At 51.5% G+C, this 23,081-nt stretch overlaps 1 protein-coding gene across 3 annotated transcripts; it reads left to right on the forward strand.

Annotated features, from left to right (window-relative positions):
• The first annotated feature begins 548 nt into the window (after window positions 1-548).
• CDKL1 (cyclin dependent kinase like 1) lies at window positions 549-22,247 on the forward strand. 3 transcript variants are annotated; one of them, XM_075712547.1, is made up of 9 exons: window positions 549-716; window positions 10,179-10,300; window positions 13,737-13,809; window positions 16,026-16,116; window positions 16,866-17,066; window positions 19,743-19,825; window positions 20,349-20,405; window positions 21,042-21,197; window positions 22,140-22,247. In XM_075712547.1, exons 1-9 carry the CDS (start codon window positions 549-551, stop codon window positions 22,245-22,247), a joined length of 1,059 nt encoding a protein of 352 aa, XP_075568662.1. The 3 variants fall into 3 exon arrangements, with proteins under 3 accessions (XP_075568662.1, XP_075568663.1, XP_075568664.1); XM_075712548.1 differs by having other exon boundaries at window positions 22,146-22,247; XM_075712549.1 differs by lacking the exon at window positions 21,042-21,197.
• Window positions 22,248-23,081: the final 834 nt, after the last annotated feature.

Genomic DNA, 23,081 nt, shown 5'->3' on the forward strand with positions numbered 1-23,081 from the left:
TGTCAGGGGAGGTTTAGATTGGATATGAGGAGACATTTCCTTACTGAAAGAGTGGTCAAGCGTTGGACCAGGCTGCCCAGAGAGGTGGTGGGGTCCCCATCCCTGGAGGGGTTCAAGAAACGGGCAGAGGTGGCACTTGGGGACATGGTTTAGTGGGCATGGGGGTGTTGGGTTGATGGTTGGGCTGATGATCTTAGAGGTCCGTTCCAACCTTAGTGATTCCTGGGTTTACTTTCATAATAACCCGTTTCCATGGGGACCCCCTAAGAGGCCATGGGGGCCCCACTCCTCACTCCCCGGCTGCTTTCGGGGTCCCCAGGCCCGGCTCCTCCTCCTCCGCCCCGGCGAGAGGCGCCTGCCAAAGGCCGGCCCCCTCCGGGGAGATCCCCCCCGCCCCGAGGGCCCGCCCCGGCCCGGCCGGAGCTGCCGTGAGGCGGCGGAACGCGGCCGGCTCCGCTCCCGGCGCCGCGGGGCTCCCGGGGGGGGCCGGGGCCGCCTCTGAGGCGAGGGAGCAGCGGCGGAGCGGCCCCACCGCCCGGCCCCGCGCCATGGAGCGGTACGAGAAGCTGGGCAAGGTCGGGGAGGGCTCCTACGGCGTCGTCTTCAAATGCCGCAACAAGGACACGGGCCAGATCGTGGCCATTAAGAAGTTCCTGGAGTCCGAGGAGGACCCGGTGATCAGGAAGATCGCCCTGCGGGAGATCCGCATGCTGAAGGTGGGCGGCGGGCGGGCGGGCGGGCGGCCCCGCGGGCTCTCCGCGCCTTCCCTCCTCCCGCCGCCCCGGGGCCGCCCAGCGCGGTGCCTGCGGGCTGTGCGCCGCCATGGCGAGCCCGGCGCCGCTGCCAAGGGGCTTGGGCAGCCCTCAGGGGGCTGCCGGGGCGGGAGGGCAGCCGTGAGGGGACGGGGCGTCGTGAGGGGAGAGGCGAGGAGATGGGGCGGGAGGAGACGGGGCGTCGTGAGGGGAGAGGTGGGGAGACAGGGCGTCGTGAGGAGATGGGGCGTCGTGAGGAGACGGGGCGTAGTGAGGAGACGGGGCGTCGTGAGGAGACGGGGCGTAGTGAGGAGATGGGGCGTTGTGAGGAGATGGGGCGTCGTGAGGAGATGGGGCGTTGTGAGGAGATGGGGTGTCGTGAGGAGACGGGGCGTTGTGAGGAGATGGGGCGTTGTGAGGAGACGGGGCGTCGTGAGGAGATGGGGCGTTGCGAGGAGATGGGGCGTGAGGGGAGCCATGAGGAGCCACGGTGTTGTGAGGAGATGGGGCAGGAGCGGAGGCATGAGGAGATGGGGTGTCATGAGGGGAGCCATGAGGAGACGGGGTGTTGTGAGGAGATGGGGCGTTGTGAGGAGATGGGCCATGAGGGGAGCCGGGAGGAGATGGGATGTGAGGGGAGCCATGAGGAGATGGGGCGTAGTGAGGAGATGGGGTGGGAGGGGAGCCATGAGGAGATGAGGTGTGAGGGGAGCCATGAGGAGGTGGGGTGTTGTGAGGAGATGGGACGTAGTGAGGAGATGGGGTGTTGTGAGGAGACAGGGCATCGTGAGGGGAGCCATGAGGAGATGGGGTGTTGTGAGGAGATGGGGCGTTGTGAGGAGATGGGGTGGGAGGGGAGCCATGAGGAGATGGGGTGTAGTGAGGAGATAGGCCGTGAGGGGAGCCATGAGGAGATGGGGTGTAGTGAGGGGAGAGGTGGGGAGACAGTGCGTAGCGAGGAGACAGGGCGTCGTGAGGAGATGGGCTGTGAGGGGAGCCATGAGGAGCCAGGGTGTTGTGAGGAGATGGGGCAGGAGCGGAGGGATGAGGAGATGGGGTGTCATGAGGGGAGCCATGAGGAGACAGGGTGTTGTGAGGAGATGGGCCATGAGGGGAGCTGCGAGGAGACAGGGCGTCGTGAGGGGAGCCATGAGGAGATGGGGTGTTGTGAGGAGATGGGGTGGGAGGGGAGCCATGAGGAGATGGGGCGTAGTGAGGAGATGAGGCGTAGTGAGGAGATGGGGTGAGGTGAGGAGATGAGGCATGAGGGGAGCCATGAGGAGATGGGGTGTAGTGAGGAGATGGGGCAGGAGCAGAGCCATGAGGAGGTGGGGCATCGTGAGGGGAAAAGCGAGGAGATGGGGTGTTGTGAGGAGATGGGCCATGAGGGGAGCTGCGAGGAGACAGGGCATCGTGAGGGGAGCCATGAGGAGATGGGGTGTTGTGAGGAGATGGGCCATGAGGGGAGCTGCGAGGAGACAGGGCATCGTGAGGGGAGCCATGAGGAGATGGGGTGTTGTGAGGAGATGGGGCGTGAGGGGAGCCATGAAGAGATGGGGTGAGGTGAGGAGATGGGGCGGGAGGGGAGCCATGAGGAGATGGGGTGTTGTGAGGAGATGGGGCGTGAGGGGAGCCATGAGGAGATGGGGTGAGGTGAGGAGATGGGGCGGGAGGGGAGCCATGAGGAGATGGGGTGTTGTGAGGAGATGGGGTGTTGCGAGAGGAGAAGTGAGGAGATGGGGCATGAGGCAGCGGTATGTGAAGTGCCCGGGTCAGTCAGTTTCTCTGGGAGAAAGCCGGTGCCGGTAAAAGTCTGACCTCTTTGGCCAGGGATGGACAGGCCTTGGGACAGAGGTGATCCTCCGCAGCCCAGGCTGTCACACATCAAAGAGGGTTGGCATAGGTGGGAGCTGAGACCTGGCAAAGAGCAAGCTGCAGGGTGCCTGTAGATTCCTTCTGCGTGGGTAGTGGAGGAGCATCAACACAGTCATCGCTGTGCCCTTTAGAGAGGGATTGAGCCAGTCTCTGACCCCCGGGGAGTCGGCCATGCCCTGGCCGATACAGGCACAGCTCTGCCCTTAGTACGTGGCCGGCAGCAGCCCCCTCTGTGTCCAGGAGATCCCCCCCCCAGAGACAAGGACTGTTGTAAAGCACGTGAGCCAGAAGCGATCCTGGATAGCACGACGTGAGGGATAGCCATGGGATGCAGCTCTCCTAGCTCCCTGCTTTGTAATCTGCCCCAGCTCCTCCTTCAAATGCCCTTTCTGAGCCCCTGGTTGGGGGGGATCTGCAGTGTCAGAGCCTGATATGCAGGCAGGATCGAGGCATGTGCTGAATGCCGGGGGCTGTAGAGGCTCAGTGGTATTCCCATGTGGAAGTGGTATTCCCATGTGGAAGCGACTGCAGAACTGGAACCTATGAACCATGGCAGCACCTTGTCTTTGCTGAGCCTTTCTTGGTTTTGGTGCGAGAGCTCATCCTCACGTAGAAATGGGTCACTCATTCAGCCTCTGTGTTTATTTTCCTGATGAAATAAAAGCACAGGAACATTTGCAGTGAGTCGCAGCCCTGGTCCATCAAGCATGCAGAAATGAGGAGAAACCCAGGAGAAGGAGGGAGAGGATGGGATAGGGTTTCCTTTCACACACCCAGCTTCTGGGCGAAGTTTCTAGAGGCAGAGGTTGTACCCATTGCTTCATGCTTAGCAGAGACCCATAGACTGTTGGGAGTTTGTCCCATCTCTGTTTGAACCAGTGTATTCATTTGGTCTCCATAGTATCCTGAGGCAGCGAGTGTCACGACTTTAGGAATGTGTTGTGTGAAATAAATATTTCCTTTTATTTGTTACAAACTTGCTGCTGGGTGATGGCATACAGTACCCTCCGTTGTGTGTTACAGGAAGCTGAGAGTTGTTCCCTCTTCACTGTCCCCAGGGTACTCATGATTTTAGACACCTCCATCATCTCCCCATCTCCAGCTTTCTCTTTTCCGTGCAGAAGAACCATAGCTTTAAAACATTTAACTGATTAAAGAACCATATTAACAGCATATTGGCCTATTATAAATTTTAAAATAATGGCTTCCAATAGGACTCCTTTTTACAAGAAACGTGCCATTCAGACTAGACACAATGCATTCTTGTAGACAGGCAGTGATTTAGCACTTTGGAGTTAACAAAACCCTACAGAAAGAAACCTGCAGAGAAAGATGTTCCATTTTATTTAAAACTTCTTTCCCCAAATTCATAGTCCCTTGGTCTCTGATTTCTGCATGGCGTCGTTCCCAGACGTCACTGCCTGTTGATGTTTGCGTAGCAGCAGTGCATACTCCTCGTGCTCGGTGTTCCTTTCCATGGAGTTACCTGTCGTGGGTTAGCCCCAGCCAGCAGCTCAGCACCACGCAGCCATCGCTCACTGCCCCTGCCCCGGTGGGATGGGGGAGAGAATCGGAGGAGTGAGAGTGAGAAACACTCCTGGGGTGAGATAAGAACAGTTTAGTAATTGAAATAAAGTAAAGTAAAATAATAATAATAACAACAATATAATAATAATAGTAATAATAATATCCAAAGCAAGTGATGCCCAATGCAATTGCTCCCCACCCGCCGACCGATGCCCAGCCAGTCCCCGAGCAGCGATCGCTGCTCCCCGGCCAACCCCCCCAGTTTCTATACTGCCCATGACGCCGTATGGTATGGAATGGCCCTTGGGGCAGTTGGGATCAACTGTTCTGGCTGTGCCCCCTCCCAGCTTCTTGTGCCCCTGGCAGAGCAGGGGAAGCTGAAAAGTCCTTGACTGGCATGAGCAGCACTGAGCAACAACTAAACATCAGCATGTTATCAGCATTCTTCTCATCCTAAATCCAAAACAGCACTGTGCCTGCTACTGGGAAGAAAATTAACTCTATCCCAGCCGAAACCAGGACATTACCTTAATTTGCTTGCTGGGGACCAAGTAACTTTCAGATTTGCAATTAAGTGCAAAATTTCAGCAGGTTGTGGTATTTCTGATATTTCCTTTCCCCAAATCTCTTTTGTGCTATCGGCTTGTCTTTTATTGAGCATTTATGTATAAATAAGTGGTGTAAATGTTATGTCAAGGGAATAGGAAAGCCTGATTCTCTGCCCGCTGCAGAAGGAGGCAGAATAAGCCTGGTGCCGTCCTAGAAGAGCCATCACCTAGGAAAAAAACATATTTCTTTTTCAGTTAGATTTTGGAGAGAAGCAGCCTAAGTTTTTCTCCTATCTGAAGCAAACGGATGACATGTAGCTGGATGATTTTAGTAAACAATCATAGAATCACAGAATGGTTTAGGTTGGAAAAGACCTTTAAGATCATCCAGTCCAACCATTAACCCAGCACTACCAAGTCCACCACTAAACCAGTTAAGGGGAGAGGAGCAATTTCATGTTTCCTGGCTTGGTGACTGGATTATTTTTAATGAAAGTAAAAGCTAGGAATCATTAAGGTTGGAAAGGATCTCTAAGATCATCAGTCCAATCATTAAATGGTGTAAAAGACCTGAAAAGGAAAATAACCATTGCAGAAGTCACTTGTAATGCAGATGGTAAAGGCATCATCCTTAAGTGTCCACAGCCGCCACCACTGCAGCTAGCCACGGCAGGATCTGTGTCAGGGCGCTGTTGATTTTAACAAGCGCAGACCTGCTTGACTATCTTTTCAACTTTTTCTCTGTAAATAGTAACAGTTTGTTTGTTTGTTTGTTGAGGTATTTCCTGGCTTAGCCAACAACTAAGTGTTTGTCGAAGATGTAGTGAGCTTGTGTTTCATCAGTAAAAAATGTAGGGCCCGATAAATTATTATTCTGCAGAGTAAATACCTTGTAGACAAAGGGCTTTATATGGCCAGGAGCCACAGGAGGTGGGGTGGGAGAGCGGGGCGGTATGCAGAGTCTTGAAACACCCTGCGTGATCCCGATTCCATAGGAAAGGCTGGAAATACGTGAAGATAGAGCGAGTCTCTGCGTAAACCCCATCCGTGGCTGTGGAAACCCAGTGCCCGCTGTTTCCAGAAGGGTGTTGTCTCCCCAACCTTCACGTGGAGGCTGCCACAGCCTGTGACACTGCAAAGATGAGAGAAAAATGCAATGCAAGGCTGTGTTCGTATACAAAACCAGAAAATACTCCCTATCATCTCAGCACGGGACGCTTGTAACTTTGGGGAGAAGCCCACACAGGACATCTGGCCTGTCTGCAGAAGGCGACACAAGGCCTTGTCGCCCAAGCAGGGGGCAGGGAGGGGAAGCCCATCCCGGTGCTGCCAGCAACTGGGCACCGGCAGCGTTGATAACCTTAGAAACTGCTCTCGGAAGCACCGCACCGCCAGACTGGGACATTGTTAGGGTCACTGGCAGATTTATGGTGGCTTTGTGTGCACGTCTGTGTGCACAAGAGACATCAGCCCAGTGAACCTGACTGCCCCGAGAGCCCCGACCGTGGAGAACGGCTGTGAGCGAGGGACGGGAAGATGCCATGGCAAGAGTGCCATGGCAAGACGGTTGACAGCTGGCTGAACATGAGCAGGCAGTGTGCCCAGGTGGCCAACATCATCCTGGCTTGTGTCAGGGACAGTGTGGCCAGCAGAGGTAGGGCAGGGATCGTCCCCCTGTACTCGGCACTGGGGAGGCCGCACCTGGAATGTTGTGTCCAGTTTTGGGCCCCTCAGCACAAGAAGAACATTGGGGTGCTGGGGCGTGTCCAGAGAAGGGCAGCGGAGCTGGGGCAGGGTCTGGAGCACAGGGCTGGTGGGGAGCGGCTGAGGGAGCTGGGGGTGTTCAGCCTGGAGAAGAGGAGGCTGAGGGGAGACCTCATCGCTCTGCAGCTCCTGGCAGGAGGGGGCAGGGAGGGGGGGTCGGGCTCTTCTCCCAGGTAACAAGTGATAGGATGAGAGGAAATGGGCTCAAGCTGCATCAGGGGAGGTTTAGATTGGATATTAGGAGACATTTCTTCACAGAAAGAGTGGTCAAGCACTGGAACAGGCTGCCCAGAGAGGTGGTGGAGTCCCCATCCCTGGAGCTGTTTAAAAGACGTGTAGACGTGGCACTTAGGGACATGGTTTAGTGGGCATGGGGGTGTTGGGTTAATGGCTGGACTGATGATCTTAGAGATCCTTTACAATCTTAATGATGCCTAGTTTTTATTTTCATGAAAATTAATCCAACCACCAAGCCAGGAAACATGAAATTGCTACTCTCCCCTTAACTGGTTTAGTGGTGGAGTTGGCAGTGTTAGGTTAATGGTTGGACTGGATGATCTTAAAGATCTTTTCCAACCTAAACGATTCTGTGATTCTATGATTCTATGACTGCTCCCAGGGGACCCTCTCCAGGCCTTGCACAGGCAGGTTAACCCGCTCATGTGTGTGCAAGAGCTTGTTCACACAGCGTCCCTGACTCAGCTAGACCTCGTGCTTCCAAGGCCAAGCTTGGTTTCTCTGGAAACCCCAGTGCTACGCACGCGTGAGGATGGCCAGGGCAGACTGTCTCCCGGGCACGGCCTGCTCCTGTGAAAGTCGCTCCTGAAGGCTGACTCATACAACGAACCTGTAACTAACCAGAGGTTTTCCAGAGATCTCGATCTATTATTGTTGATTTAACATTCTTCTTGCTTTACAGTCAGTTGGCAATTATTACGTCCTCAGCTGTCTCTGAAAGTTGCACCTAAGCGCTGCAGAGATTGTCTCATCTGCCTCCTTCCCACTGGCAGGCTCGGCCATGCCCAGCAGTTTGTCCATGCTGGCAGACAGATCTGCTGAGAGCAACAGCGGAATCGGGTGCCTGTGACCCAGCGTAGTTGCTGGACGCCCAGCTTGCTCTCAGATATCTCTGTTATTGCTGATCTCTGAGAAAATAATACGCCAACACACCGAGCACATGGAAAGGGAAGGATCCACTTTGCACGGTCTATCAGGAGCTGCTTGCCGGGCGAGGGAAGGGGCCGTACCAGAGCCATGGCAGCTGCCTGAATTTTGTGGTGGAGTCTGAACTGGTAGACTGGGCTTTGTCTAATGTGCACTTGGCAAATCGGTACTTTGCTCGACATGGATATGCTTAATGGGATAGGTGGCATGGTACACGCATGATTCATCACAGAATCACAGAATCACAAAATGGTTTGGGTGGGAAGGGACCTTTAGAGGCCACCCAGCCCAACCCCCTGCAGTGACAGGGACATCTCCAACCAGCCCAGGGTGCTCAGAGCCCCGTCCAACCTGGCCGGGAATGTTTCCAGGGATGGGGCATCGACCGCCTCTCTGGGCAACCTGTGCCAGTGCCTCACCACCCTCAGTGTGGAAAATTTCTTCCTTATATCCAGTCTAAATCTATTCTTCTTTAGTTTAAATCCATTACTCCTTGTCCTGTCACAACAGGCCTTGCTGAAACGATTGTTCCCACCCTTCCTATGGGCCCCTCTCAGCACTGCAAGGCCGCACGAAGGTCTCCCCTCAGCCTCCTCTTCTCCAGGCTGAACACCCCCAGCTCCCTCAGCCTGGCCTCGTAGGAGAGGGGCTTCCTGGGACAATCACTATCATTGCTGAGTTTTTGAGCAATCTTGCAGGCCGTTCTTTGTATCTGATCATCTTTTGCAAAGTGAATAAGGAAATGATGAGAATGGAGATGCTGCTAGATAAATACCAAGCTTGAGGGGAGTTACAAGCCTCCTCCCTTGCGGTTTAATACTTTCACTAGCAGCCCTGCCATGGGAGCTGAGGGTGTGCAGAGAAGGTCTGTCTGTTGTGCGAGGCCAGGAGACATGGCCAGGGCAGAGAAGGTTACGCTGAGAGCCCCTGCTGACACTGTCGGGTACCTTGTGCTAGGCAGGGATGGCACTTGGCGTCCCAGTACTCACCATGCAGGACTGAGGAAGTGGTCAGAAAATCTTGGTTGTAACCTAGGTTTGATCCAGACGGGTACAAAGGTCTTTGATGCCGGCAGATGGTTTACATGGTGTGGGCAGGACTGAAGGAACAAGACATGTCTGTGCTAAGAGATGCTGTTTAGAAAGATCTGCTCCTTGCTGCCAGTTTGCAGGACTGGAGCAGCCACCTTCTGCACGCTAACGGGGACCCTGCGTGCTGGCATACGGGCTCAGGGTAGTTTGGGTTTAGTATAATGTCCCTGGAAGGCCTCTCTTTGCAAGGAGCTTTTACAATGACGTGCTTGAATAAAATTGCATTTTGCCAAGGGGCCCACAGTGCGCCCGTCAGAGCACTGAAATGGCCCCTGCCGTGTCCCTCCTACTTGTGAGGGGGTGGCAATGGGTATGGTGGGGGTCTTTTACTGAAGTATTTCTAGCTCACTGGTTAACCCCAGGGTTCAAGTTGCGCCTTTCAGTTCCTTCACCTCGGGGTTAACTGGGTGCTTCCCCAGACAGCTGCATTCCTCAGTTGAGGCCTCTTGCAATTTTCTCCAGTCTTGATTCTCTGCTTCCTTCTCCTTTGCAGGCTCTTCCAGGTGGCGTAGAGGCACATTAGAAGATGGGGTTAGCGTAACTCCTAGGCAATGCCCTTTCCAGCCTCCTTGCTTAGAAATGTGTTTGTTCTAAAGCCTCGGTCAGGCAAAGCCCTCGTGGATGCAGGTCCCTGCAAGCAGAGGGGATGGTGCCATATCTAAAAATAAATCACATTCCTGAGTTGGGTCTAGCTTTTCTTTGTTTCCTTTTCTGAACCCTGTGTTGTGCCCCTTGGTTCAAGCCCTCTCCCAGCCCTCCCCCAAAATGCGGGCAAAAGAAGAGGAGTTGGGAAGCTCCAGTAATGTCCATGCTCACCTCTTGCGAGGTGCATTTCAATAACCCTGCTGTGCTCAGGCTTCACGTGGTAAGAAGCTGTTTGAGCTCCCCAGGAGAGGAAGCCCTGGTACGAGCACATGAAGTGGATTGAGAGGAAGAGGAAGAAGCAGCAATAAAAATTCTCCTAATTCACCCATCCAGATTCTGACAATAAGCTGGTGAAGCTGAGACTATGTGCTTTACTTACGCTTATCAGAGGAGGTCTTGGTTTCTTCTAAATGTGTGTTTGCCTACTACAGGCTCTTGCCGTGTGTGATTTCCCAAGCTGTTCTCCAGGGAGAGCTGCTTTTCATTGTGGTGCAGTCAAAGGCTGGACGGGTACGATGAAAGGCACTGCCGGAATAGCTGTGGGCACCGTGATGAATTCTTTATCTATGAGCATCTTTTCTAAGAGGCGCTCGCTGAAGCTGAGCTGACTTGTTGCCCACGGTCAGTTCCTAAAATAACTACACCACAGGCTGAGCTGTAGCTGAGCTGCTTCTTTGCGTCGTGTTGTGCTTGCATAAAAGGTTTTGGCTTAAGGAATTGAGACCCTTGTGGGCAAAAGCACTGTCGTCCCCCCCTCCTTTACCCCACTCCCCTGTGCAGTAACTAACCAGTCCATCCGCTGTGTGTTACAGCAACTGAAACACCCCAACCTGGTGAACCTGCTGGAAGTGTTCAGGAGGAAGCGGAAGCTGCATCTGGTCTTCGAATACTGCGACCACACAGTTCTCCATGAGCTGGACAAGCACCCCCGGGGGTGAGTGGCCTGTCTCTCACTGGGAGCTTTGAGCAAAGGAGTCAGGGGGTATCTATGTCGTTGCTGCTCTGCAGAGTTTTCAGAGGAATTTCATTAATTACAGGAGAGGTTTCTCAGCCCGGTGTCCAGGACTTACTCTGTTACTGTGGTTTAGCAATGACGTCCAAAAGAATTGCGTGTGAGCCTGCGTGTGCTCCTGCACCGTACTGCTCACCAAGGAGACTGGAGCACTGAGCCCGAGCATTTGGGTGATCTTTGGCTGGCTCGGCGGCAGCAATCCCGAGTGGCGTGGGAGCATCTTGTGTCTCACTGCAAAGAGGTTAAGGCTGGCGGGGGCACGCGGGCAGGTGGGCTGGGGGCATGCAGCCCTCCTTCCTGCTGCTGCTGACCTGTGTGACAGACCAGCGACTTCTAGCCATGCTGCTGTGCTAAGGAGCATGTGTTGCTTGGCAGAAGTTACCAGGAGCTGTGCTTGCCCCTCTCTGCACAGCTTCAGTGAACTCCCAGGTCAGATACCCTCTTCTTTAAACAGGCGCTTGCACAAGGTGTGAGCTACATGAGCAGAAGGAACCTTCTCCAGGACAGGGTTTGTTCTTTTGGCACATTATAAATGACACTCCCATTAAATACATCGTCCCTAATTATTCACAGTGACTTGGTGCTGTGGAAATGCTAAGCAGAAGTTCATAAATCATTTTACAAGCCTGGAGCTAAATGAATTGCCTGCAGGAGACTAATTGGGGGTTGAGTAAACAAGAGCTTTTTATTCTTTCTCCCTGATGTGGAGCTCTAGAAGGAGAATGGAACATGCTGATGCAAATAGCTTTGTGAGCTGGTGAGCAGCTTTCGCCCCTGTTTGAACCTGTTCACCTGGAATCTGAAGAGAGGATGGATAACCTTCTTTGAAGAAAATACTTCACATTTGCTTTCTATTCATCAGAACAACTCCAGTGTGAACGGACATGTAACGCCTGGTTGAATACTTTGCTTTTGATCTTTGCTATGGCAGATGGTCAAGTCTTTTGTGGTCAGGATTAAGATGGGTGGGCACACGCCTCTTTGCACCTTGTTTCCAGGTCATTTGACCAACTTCATCCCCTTGTCAGGCTGTCAGTGCAGCACTCTCATCATTCTAGGATGTTTCTGCAAGGAAACTCTCACATTGCAACAGCAGTGCCAGCACAAGACCTTCAGCACTGACAGCAGAATCATCGAATCGTTTAGGTCGGAAAAGATCTTTAAGATCATCAAGTACAACTGTTAACCTAGCACTGCCAAGTCCACCACTAAACCATGTCCCTAAGCGCCACGTCTACACGTCTTTTAAACAGCTCCAGGGATGGGGACTCTACCACCTCTCTGGGCAGCCTGGTCCAGTGCTTGACCACTCTTTCTGTGAAGAAATGTCTCCTAATATCCAACCTAAACCTCCCGGACACAGCTTGAGGCCATTTCCTCTCATCCTATCACTTGTTACCTGGGAGAAGGGGACCGACCCCCCCTCCCTGCCCCCTCCTGCCAGGAGCTGCAGAGAGCGATGAGGTCTCCCCTCAGCCTCCTCTTCTCCAGGCTGAACACCCCCAGCTCCCTCAGCCGCTCCCCACCAGCCCTGTGCTCCAGACCCTGCCCCAGCTCCGCTGCCCTTCTCTGGACACGCTCCAGCACCCCAATGTCCTTCTTGTGCTGAGGGGCCCAAAACTGGACACAGTATTCCAGGTGCGGCCTCCCCAGTGCCGAGTACAGGGGGAGGATCCCTGCCCTGCTCCTGCTGGCCACACTATTCCTGACACAAGCCAGGATGCTGTTGGCCTTCTTGGCCACCTGGGCACACTGCTGGCTCATGTTCAGCCGGCTGTTGACCAACACCCCCAGGTCCTTTTCGGCCAGGCAGCTTCCCAGCCACTCTTCCCCAGCTGCAGCGTTGCACGGGGTTGTTGTGACCCAAGTGCAGGACCCGGCACTCGGCCTTGCCGACCCTCACACCGCTGGCCTCGGCCCATCGGCCCAGCCTGTCCCGATCCCCCTGCAGAGCCTTCCTACCCTCCAGCACACCAACACTCCCGCCCAACTTGGTGTCATCTGCAAACTTACTGGGGGTGCACTCGATCCCCTTGTCCAGATCACCGATAAAGATATCAAACAGAACCGGCCCCAACACTGAGCCCTGGGGAACACCCCTGGTGACCGGTCACCAACTGGATTTAACTCCATTCACTGCAACTCTTTGGGCCCGGCCACCCAGCCGGTTTTTTACCCAGCAAAGAGCACGCCCGTCCAAGCCACGAGCAGCCAGTTTCTCCAGGAGAATGCTGTGGGAAACGGTGTCAAAGGCCTTACTAAAGTCCAGGTAGACAACACCCAGAAGGTACCTTAAAGAAAAAGCCAGGCTTCCTGCATATTGTTTTGGTTTAGTTTGGTGGGTTTTTTTTCTCTTTATGATGAATCAGAAGCTTTTCAGCATTAAACACATCAAATAAAATTGGATTTGAGCTTAAAAGTGCCAGCATTGTCACCTCTGCCTTTCCTGGGGTTGTTGAAGACCATTACAGACAGCCAAGGAGTTTTAAGGACTGTTGCATAGTAACTGAAAGAGAGGAGAGGAGGCTGGATCTTTAACACAGGTTTTCTTTCTCTGAAATATTTGCCAGCCATTGGAGGGAAGGAGAGGAGATGCAAACCGAAGTAGAGCTTTAGACTCCTGTTAGGAACATCTTTCCCTGTCCCATTTTGGTCACCTCTCTACTCTGGACAAGCAATGACTTGACAGCATTGCAAGTCAGAGCACGCATCTATACAACGGATACTCGACCACGTCCAACTCTCTGAGCAGTTGCAGAGGCAGGAATGCTTGCTGGCATTTCAGGAAGATGGCCAGGAAGCGTGGATACTAAGCACAGCCACAAGACAGGATTTGACACGGACTTGCACGCACTGATGTGTGGTGACCAGTTGGCAGGCCTCATGCTGGCTGTGACTGAGTGGCACCAGACATTCTGGCATGCTCTTAGCTGCCATAAATCCTTGTATCTTGTTGCATTGACTGGATTTGGAAGTGGTGTTGACATTCCCTTTGATGCTCCTGCGATGCTTGAAGGGTAACCTCACAGGAGGGTGTTGCTTTCTGCAGGGAGGTGCAGGCAGAGCTCAGCCTCAGCTCTGAAACATGGGACGAGGTGCAAACAGCCTCCACCATCAGCAGCCCAGCGTGGCTGGTTTCCTGCAGTGGAAGATCAACGAACTGAGGGTTATTATGTATTTCTTGTTAACTTATTTATAGCAAGAAAATGCACTCATGTTAGTTTTCTGATTTGGTCCCTGATGGCTTTGCTCAGAGATCCCTGTACAACGTTAGTGCTCAAAGGCCTCCTCTTCCTTTTTCCTGTAATAGTGAAGTTATTTTCAATGGCCAAAATAAAAATGTGCTTTTTCAAAACAGGGTGCCGGAGCATCTAGTGAAGAGCATAACCTGGCAGACCCTCCAAGCTGTGAACTTCTGCCATAAACACAATGTAAGTTCCCTAAGCCACACTAATGCTTGCTGTAACATGGCTTTAGAGCAGAAGGAGATTCTATTGCCGTTTTCCTGATTACAGAGCTTTCATGGGACAAAGTCAGATTAAATTCCCTGTTTTCAACAGGAAACGTATCTGAAATAGTAGTGTATACCCACAACAGTTGCATTTACTATCACGCAGGTCCCTTGGGTTTGCTGTCAAGGAATGATTTGCACGAATGACCTTAGACAAGCCTCCAGGCTGAACTGGAATATATCTTTGTATGTTCCCTGTGCCATGCATTAGAAGTGATGTTTAGAAAACTGATCAGCTGAGACCTGAGCAAACTGCTACTGATTTCCCCGAAAGTCCTTCTGTTGGTAGTCATAGGCATTGAATCGTGTTACCAGTTAGAAGGTTTCAAAAATTAGATACAGTAAATCAGTTTTACAACCCCTCCTCTGCTTCCTGGAGGGAAATGTGCATGGCAAATATTTTGTGGAAAGCAGTGGGGACGCCTTAAGAAGCAGGGAAGGAAAGGAGCCTTTTAGAGAAGTTATTTCAGCAATCTTGGCTGTAATTGTCTTTGTTTTTGTTTATCTGCCAATATTTGAGATTTAAGAGTCAGGCAGGAGGTTGCTCTGGAATGGGTGTTTTGTCTTTGCTGGGAGAATTATGTCCAGTTGAGCCACAGGAACTTGGCCATAGGTCTGTCCTGCTTCCAGGATTTGTTGTTTTTCTTTTTTCTGTTCCCCGACTCAATCTGAAAGATTTAATGGAGTTTTAAAGCCAAGGGAACAATGAGATGCTGCAGTCTGACCTGCTGTAGATCACAGGTAATGAGGTTTTATGCAGCTGTCCTTTTTGGAACTCCATGACACTGGTTTAACAAGTAGCATTTCAGTCTTCAGGAGGAGACAGAATGATTTACCACTGGCTTAGCTAGGAAAAGTCCAAGGTGTTTGTGCTGAGGTGATGGTAGGGGAGAGACAACGTGAGCTAGACCCCAGTGATGTGAGCAGAGCACACCTTTCACACATAGGAAGAAGAAATTATGGTCTCTGCTAGTTTGATCAGCAGAAACTTCCCCAAGCCCAAGTTTAATTTGTTGTGAACCTTCAGCAGGCAAGGTGACTTCTCAAGAATCACAGAGTTGTGCATGTTGGAAGGGACCTCTGGAGATCATCCGGTCCAGCCCTCCCACTCAGGCTGGTTCAGCTAGACCAGGCCACTCAGAAACTTTGCCAGTCAGGGTTTGAACATCTCCAAGGAGGTTCCACAGACTCTCTGGACAACCTGTTTGGGTGTTGGCCACCCTCACAGTGCCCGTTGCCTCTTGTCCTTTCAGTGGACACCACTGAGGAGAGCCTGGCTCGGTCTTCTTCACATCAGGTATTCATACACATTGATAAGATCCCCCCTGAGCCTTCTCTTCTCCAGGTTGAATGATGGTCCCAGCTCCCTCGTCCTCTCCTTGGACGTCAGATGCCCCAGTCCCTTAATCATTTTAGTGGCCCTTCATTGGAGTCACTCCAGTATGCCCACGTCTTCCTTCTGCTGAGGATCCCAAAGCTGGACCCAGAACCCTGGATGTGTCTCACCTGTGCTGAGCAGAGGGAATACCAGGCGTGCTCTGGCATCCACAAGGATAGATAAAGTCCCACATCTAAACCATAGCCTTCATCTCATCTGTGAGCTTTGCCAGAAAAATCATTTGCTTGTCTACTAGATTATCAGTAAATACAGTTCATGGACCTTGTCCAAGAACTGATCCCAGAGGACCTACGCATCTCTCATTAGGATCTTCCCACATAGTTGTAAAACCGAGTCCCTTATTAGGAGCGTGTTACATGTAGCTGTACCAAGTGAGTTGCATTTGCAGAGAGCCAGCTTAACAGCAATCCTTGCTATGCAAACCTGGCTCCTCCTGCTAGCAGGTTCCCAGCTGGTTCTGGGGAGCTGGCTCGGTGTTGTCCAGGTGACACGGAGCTATGCCGCTGAGGCTGGGAGCCTGCACAGTGTCTCATCCCGAAGGCAGGGTATAAGCGGGGTGATTGTCCTGCCCAGCAGGACATGGCTTTAGCCGCTGTTAAGAAATCCTTTAATCTTCGCTTTCAGCAGGAATGATTGCCTGGCACAACGTGCAAGGGGTGTGTGGCTGAATTAAGAGGTTCTTTATCTGAGGGCCAGGTTAAATACTTGCTTCTAACCTTGTTTTTTTCTGTTTCCAGTGCATCCACCGAGATGTAAAACCAGAAAACATCCTGATAACAAAGCACTCGGTCATCAAACTTTGTGACTTTGGATTTGCTCGCATACTGAGTGAGTGCCGACTTGCTACTTAGACGGATTGTTAACACGTGAAAGCTCAGATGAAGTGTAGGATCAGGCTTTCAAACACCAGTGAAGACTCACTTGTCTTTGTCTGATGCACGTGTAAAACATCCTATATAAAGGCTGTGTTTTCACAGAGAAGCTCTGCTAAAGGCTGGGTAGAGATCCCCAAACCAGCTTCAAGGGAGCTAGCCCATGCCAAGTGCCTCTGTCAACAAACTCCGTCTGAGCTCCCTGCTGGTGCGGCTGAGCTGCTGGTGGTGCTGGCGCTGGTAGATGGAAGTCAGCCTTGGGCATCTTGGAGCTGCCCAGCCGTGGCTTAAGCAATGCTGGAGACACAGCTGGAGTTCCCTGGCAGGAGGAGCCCCTCTGGCAGAAGGCGCTGTCTCTGCAAACAATGGCTTCAAATTTTCCGTTGTAAATAAACCCCCTAATCTGGGGGTTTTTTTAGCTCTTGTTCAGACAAATCACGTGGGCTTTGAGAACTGACCACTAGCTGGTGCAGGGCCCTGCTGTGGAGCTCTGCATATTTTCATATGAAGAAAAATATGGTCTTGATTTTTGCCAAATCTTGTTTCCAAAGTTGGGTTCTGCTAGTGGCCAGTGACTCACCCTGTTCCTGTAGCTATCGCCTGCCCGGGAGGTGCCCCAACATGCATAACAACTGATGGTGGCTCATCTGCATCGTTCTGATCCCACATTCCTGTTTGTTTCTCTCCTTCCTGACCCCAACCTAGCTGGGCCGAGTGATTATTACACAGACTACGTGGCTACCAGGTGGTACCGCTCTCCGGAGTTACTCGTGGGAGACACCCAGTACGGCCCTCCCGTGGACGTGTGGGCGATAGGCTGCGTCTTTGCAGAGCTGCTGTCCGGGGTCCCCCTGTGGCCTGGCAAGTCGGACGTCGACCAGCTGTACCTCATCCGGAGAACCCTGGGTAAGTGTCCCCTCTGCTCCAGTCAGAGCCTCGGTCTTCCTGATGCTTTTGGCAGGACTAGAGCTTGCCAAGGAGGAGTTTCCTCTGTGGTGGGAATCGGGATTAGCCAGGAGGTGAATCTACCCAGGGGATCTCTCCCTTTAGTAGGTGCTGGCTTTATGTGAGGTGTTACTGTCCTTGAAAGGGAGCCGGGTTTCCCTGGCATGACTTACACATGCACATCTTGTTAGGAGATTGTGTAGTTGGAGTAACAGGTGCTGCTTCAGGTCCTGGCGGGATTTGGGGAAATGAAGTTGGCATCCACGTGGGTGGTGCCTGTTCTTCAGAAGAGGATCTGTGGGGTAGAAATTGGTTTCAGCTTGTACGTGCCAGCAGTGCCAGGCTGTGGTGAAAAGGCTCACAACGGACAGGGCTGGGTAAGCAGGATCCTTGCCTGCAAACTGCCTGAAACCGTTCTTCCACTCTCCTGAGCAGTAGTGGCCTCTGGGAAGCTGGGTCTGCTGCTGGGCAGTTTAAGAAAGATGTGGGGTGTGTGAGGTGACACCGGCTGCCCCTCCTGGTCCTTTGGGGTGGCTCGGTGACCACCGGCGTGCGGGGAGCACAGGGCCAGCCCCTCAGGAGGCACAGAAACGCCTGCCTCTGCTCCTGGCCTTCCCACATCTTCAGCTGTCACCTCACAGAGAGAAAAATGGGATGCCTGTATCAGAAAGGACCAGGAACGTTTTGCATAAAGGTTTGAAAGATCCGGGTATTTTTCAGGGTTTGGTACCAGCTATTGGTCCTTGCTTCCAGATGACAAATAGTTGGATTTAGTTCATCGCAGCTTTGGAGGTCTCGTAAACATTGTGGGTGCCTGTTGATAGCTGTGTCCTTGGGAAAGAGAGTGTGAACACCGAAGTTCGACTGTTCTACCTGTTCGCCTTTATTCACCAAGGAATTTTAGGAGCCACTCCGGGTTTGGAACAGAGGTTAAATAAAAGAGCCATTGTCTGTGGGATATTTAAATTAATCCAGTCTCATCGATTCTATTTGATGTTGGTGTGTAACATCTGATTTCTTGAGTAGAAAGGAACAAACTCCCACTTGTAATTAAAATTTGTTGGAATGAACTGAGAATTGTAATTTTTACTGAGCAGTTTATAAAACTATGAAGGTGACTAATGGCTTTAAACAGATAAGCTGCCTAGCTAGAAAAATAGTTCAACGTCGATTGCTTCATCCTCCAGAATACATATATGCCAGTGTTAGGTAAGTTATAATTTATTTTTAATGATAGGGTTTCAGCCAGAAGAAATTCCCTTTTGATCCATGTGATGGACTGAGGCAGCGTTTACAGAGAAAAGCTCCTTGGTCAAAGCTGTGTAATTACGGTGGTTTGGCCGGTGTACTGGCTCTTGTGTTACGGATTTGATTTTAACATTTTGCTTCCTCTGAGCTGCTCTAAGCTTTAAAAAAGGGCCATGAAGCTGCAATGGGGAAAAGCTACAGCGTGTTCCTGTTGGTGCTGCATTTCGGCTCTTTTCTATACAACATCCTCAGGAGCGTACAAAAAGAATTTCACCCAATATGAGTTAAATATTAATGAAGCTGGAACACTTGTGGTTAGCCTCTCCCCTACCAGCAGTCAGAGAAGACACGACTGTTTATGCAGACAGGCTGCCTCTTGGGATCCCTTTTCCTTTGAAAATGCCGAAAACACAGCATTAGCGCGGAGAGCAGGCCGGCGAGCCCTCCCTCCAACAGAGCGCACCGACAAAGCGTGCCCACGCTGCCATGCGGCCACCTCCAAAACAAACAGTGGCTCCTGCCAGGTCCTCCTCAGAGCCCTGGGCTGGCCCATCCTGTCTGATGTGAGCAGGGGAGTTAGCTGCCGTCTGATCTTGCTTAACACCTTGGGAAGGATCCCTGGCCGAAGCTCAGTGCTGTGGCATGGCTGGAGTTGCAGCTCCTGGTAGGTGTTTGCACAGCACCCTCTAGCTCCAACGCTGGGACACGGTCCCCACTCACCGCACACACGGATCCGGAGTTGGGCCGGCGCACGGTGGAGGTACAGGTGCCGGCACGGAGCAGGCCCGTTTGTGCCACTTAGTGCCTTGCCCACCTCATTCCCTGGTGTTCTACCCAGGGGTCTTTTCCCTGGTGGAAATCCAAATTTGCAGTTACCCAAATAACATAGTGGTAGGATCTAGGCATTTCATATGGGGAGATATATAGAAATATGTATTTTTCAAGGCCCCAGGCTTGAAAATGTGGCCACGTTTTGAAACTTGCGGCTACAATTCATAAAAGCCGCACTGCTGCATGGCAGAGAAATTCAGCGCCTGGGAGAGGCGCAGCAGCCGAGTACTCCGGCTCCAGAAACTGCTCCCACCAGCTGAATTTCTTTGCGCTATTTACAGCGGGAGGCCCTGGGCAGTTGCGACGGCGGGCAGCGGGAGCTGCGTGGCCCTGCCTTTCATTCGGCACAGTCACACGGCTGTGGGATCGCTGGTGCCCCAGGTGGACGTTAGTTTTCACAGAAGAACATTTCATCGGCTCACTTGATGGTACTCCATCTCTTCAGGTGTTCTCTCGGATGGTGTCAGCCTTGTTAGAGGATAGAAGCGAGTTCAATGCAGGCACTGTAAAAACAGCAAATGAATCTGACTTTGTTTTTTTTTTTATTCTTGGTCAAAGGGGATCTTATTCCCAGGCACCAGCAAGCGTTCAGCACCAACCAGTTCTTCAGTGGGGTACGAATTCCAGACCCAGAGAGCATGGTAAGAGCTCCCTCCAGGCGCACTTCCCCTGAGCCTAGCGCTAACCAGCAATCTATCTGCAGTGCTAAGGAGACGCGGTGTTTGGGCAGAGAAACGTTCCCACTTCTTTTTACCCAGAGTACACGTGCTGTCTGCTTTGGAAGTACAGCTGGAAAAGCCTCGCTTCCTCGCTTGACCAGTCCTTTGCTGCGCAGAATTTTTTCCCTACCCAAAAGCTTCGCCCTCTACTTTGCCGATGTACGCTAGAATATTATTTAGAGGTGGCTGAACCCCTCTCATGAGGTTTTAACCAATACCCTGTGTAAAAGCAATCAAACAAACGCTTACTCTCTGCTCCTTCTCCGCACTTCTGGTGGCACAGCAGCCAGCCAGCCCGTCCTCAGTAATGGCAGGCAGCACACGGAGTGGCAGATGCGTTTTGTGAGGTACAGGTCACGTTGCTATGGAAAGCTGGTTCTCTGTACCCTGATGAATAAAAAACTTGCTAATATGAGTACACTGACTTTTTTTTTTTCCCCTCCAGGAGCCGTTAGAAATGAAGTTCCCTAATATTTCATACTCTGCTTTAGCTCTCATGAAGGTAAGAAAATTACAGCGGAGGAGCTCTGCACTGAGACTTAGCAAATGCAGCCTGTTTTGCTTATCAGCTGGGAAACGGTGTGCGAGTTGGCTACTGAATTATCAGAGATTCGTTGAAAAATAGAGCTGGAGGGGATTTGGAGAGGACTTTTAATTCACTCCTCTCTAATCCACTCATCTTTACCGTGGAGGTGGAAAACATATTATTCCCTTATTAAGATGCAGTGAACGGAAAGTGTGAGGAGGGAGACATTAAAAGGCAGGTGCAGCTGTGGGTAGTAGTTGCCGCGCTAAACACCGGAACAACACAGCTAGTGCCATAGTGGATTCCCCTGTTTAAGAAAGTTGTTCCAGTCCAAATGAAAGCTATGGGCTTAACTGGTTTTTGAGGCTTGAGGGTTTGCTGCACCGTACAATTATAACAGTCCCTCTAGCCGCAGTTTCTACTACTGCCTCGTGGCAATTGTTCAGTATTAGCTGCTTTGCAAGCTTCATGCTAACTCTGAAAAGCCACTCTTAGGATCTGTTAAAACAAAGGATTAACACACGTACTCGTTGGCTGCGGTGAGTAGCTGGAATTGTGCAGACCTGTTATACGAGCGTTCTGTGTCATCCTTTTTACTTCATCTTTTCTAAGGGTTGCCTTCGTATGGACCCTGCAGAGAGGCAGACATGTGAGCAGCTGCTGCAGCATCCCTATTTTGACAGCATTAGGGAGGCAGCGGATCTGGGGAAAGAACATGAAAAAACGGCTCGGAAACCAGCCAGGCTGACTCGGAAGCACGTGCCGGGGGTAACATTTCCATAGCACTATGTCGTGTTCTGTGCCCAAGGAGGGCACTGGGTCTCTTGGTCTGGCTCCCAGGAGGTGGGCTCAGGCTGGCAGTTAACGGTGAGAGAGAGCTCCCGCATCGTAATTTTAGCCCGAGGAGAAAATGCAACCTCCTGGCTAAAGAGTAACTCTGTAGAAACTGAATTCTGCATCGCAGCGCCGTTGAGTCCCTGGGGATAAGCAGCACAGCAATGTGACACATCGGGTTTATCCAGGAATGTGCACTCCTGACAAAGCATAGCAGGAGACTGAACAAACGGGACGGGCTTGCACGGCTGGTTTAATCCGGAGTTCTCTGGGATCCCTTTGGTGCTTTTGAATCCCAAATTACGGAGATGGCAAAAATGCCCAGTTCCATTTGTAACTGCTGACGGGATGTGATCCCGTACTCGGTTCCAGACGTTGCACAACGCACTGGGTGTTTCTGCAACTGGAGTTGCCAGGCAAATGTCTCCCTGCCATTTCAGTCTTTCCAGACTCCAGCCCAACTCTCCAAATCCAGCCTCACGATGCGAGTCATTCAGCAGTTCCTTCTTCCTGTGAGCCACATTCCCCGCGGCAGCTGTAACGCTGAGCTGGTAACACGCAGGGAAGTTGGAGGTGTGGGATGGCGAACTGCTACAGCATATAAATTCCGGGATCAAACTGATTCGCCTTGTCCATTGCTATGTCATGGGGTATAAGTGCGATATTTTTCTTGCCCTGGATGACTGGAAGAAATACCTTTAATGAGCTGTTCTGGTTGCAGTCCAGTTGTAGAACACCAGATCTGTGACTCTTTGAGTTTGAAAAGTACAGGGTTACAGTATGAATAGTTCTATAGCTTATATTCCTTTTTGAAAAATGAAATGCATGCCTTGTTCTCATTTCAAACAAATCCACGCTATTTAACTTTTCCTTTAGTTACAGTACCTGCCTCAGTTAACCCGTAGTAACGTTCTGCCAGCTTTGGACAGCAAGAAGAACTGCTGCAAAACAAGGAAATCAGACTGCCACTTCCCTAACATCTAACCGGATGGCGGATTATTTATTGTTCAAAGTTCCAAGTCGTTCAGAATTTATAAAAGGAGAATACGTGGTGGGAAACAAAATTAATACGTTATGACATACACAAAATTGGTCTGTAAAGTGACTCTGGGTCACTAATGGAAGGAAGGTGAGGCACAGAAAGACTCCAAGCTCACGCTAGTCGGTGGTCTGTGTACAAAGGAAAATACATTTGTTTTGCTTTAATTCATGATTGCATACTGGTTTGGGATTGCATACTGGTTCGGGATTGCATACTGGTTCGGGATTGCATACTGGTTTGGGATTACTGCAACCCAGTGTTTACGGTGTGAATTTAAAAACTCTTGCCTATCGCCTGTACTTCAGACTTGGCAGAAGAACCGCAACCTTGCCAAATAAATCGGAGTCGCAGTGTGTCAGAACAGCAGTGCTGCTGGAGGCCGGGGCCGGGTCACTGATCCCGCAGGGAACAGTAAGCGTGTGGCCGGTGCGAGCAGAAGACGGATGGATGCGTTTGTGGAGCCAAGCCTGAAGAGATGCTGCCTAACTGCTCCAGTCAGTTAGGAACCTGCTGAAACAGCGCTGCTTAAAGATAAGTCTTGTCTTACGTACTGCATTTATACATCACAAAGTATTAAAAGTACCGGTAAGGACTTACACTTCATGGAAGGAGGCTCAACAGGCACCGTTACCAGGAGGGGAATGTAGAAACAATAAAACCTGTTGTTTCTTTAGTCTTTTCCAAGAGTTTCTCCTGCCTGTTTCTTCCTTGCATTACGAGGTTGTTTTTATTTGCTGTTTCTGTCAGTAGTGAAGTCACTTGCCTGTAGCATTACA

The sequence above is a fragment of the Pelecanus crispus genome, chromosome 6 (assembly GCF_030463565.1).
Source record: "Pelecanus crispus isolate bPelCri1 chromosome 6, bPelCri1.pri, whole genome shotgun sequence".
NCBI classification, from domain to species: domain Eukaryota; kingdom Metazoa; phylum Chordata; class Aves; order Pelecaniformes; family Pelecanidae; genus Pelecanus; species Pelecanus crispus.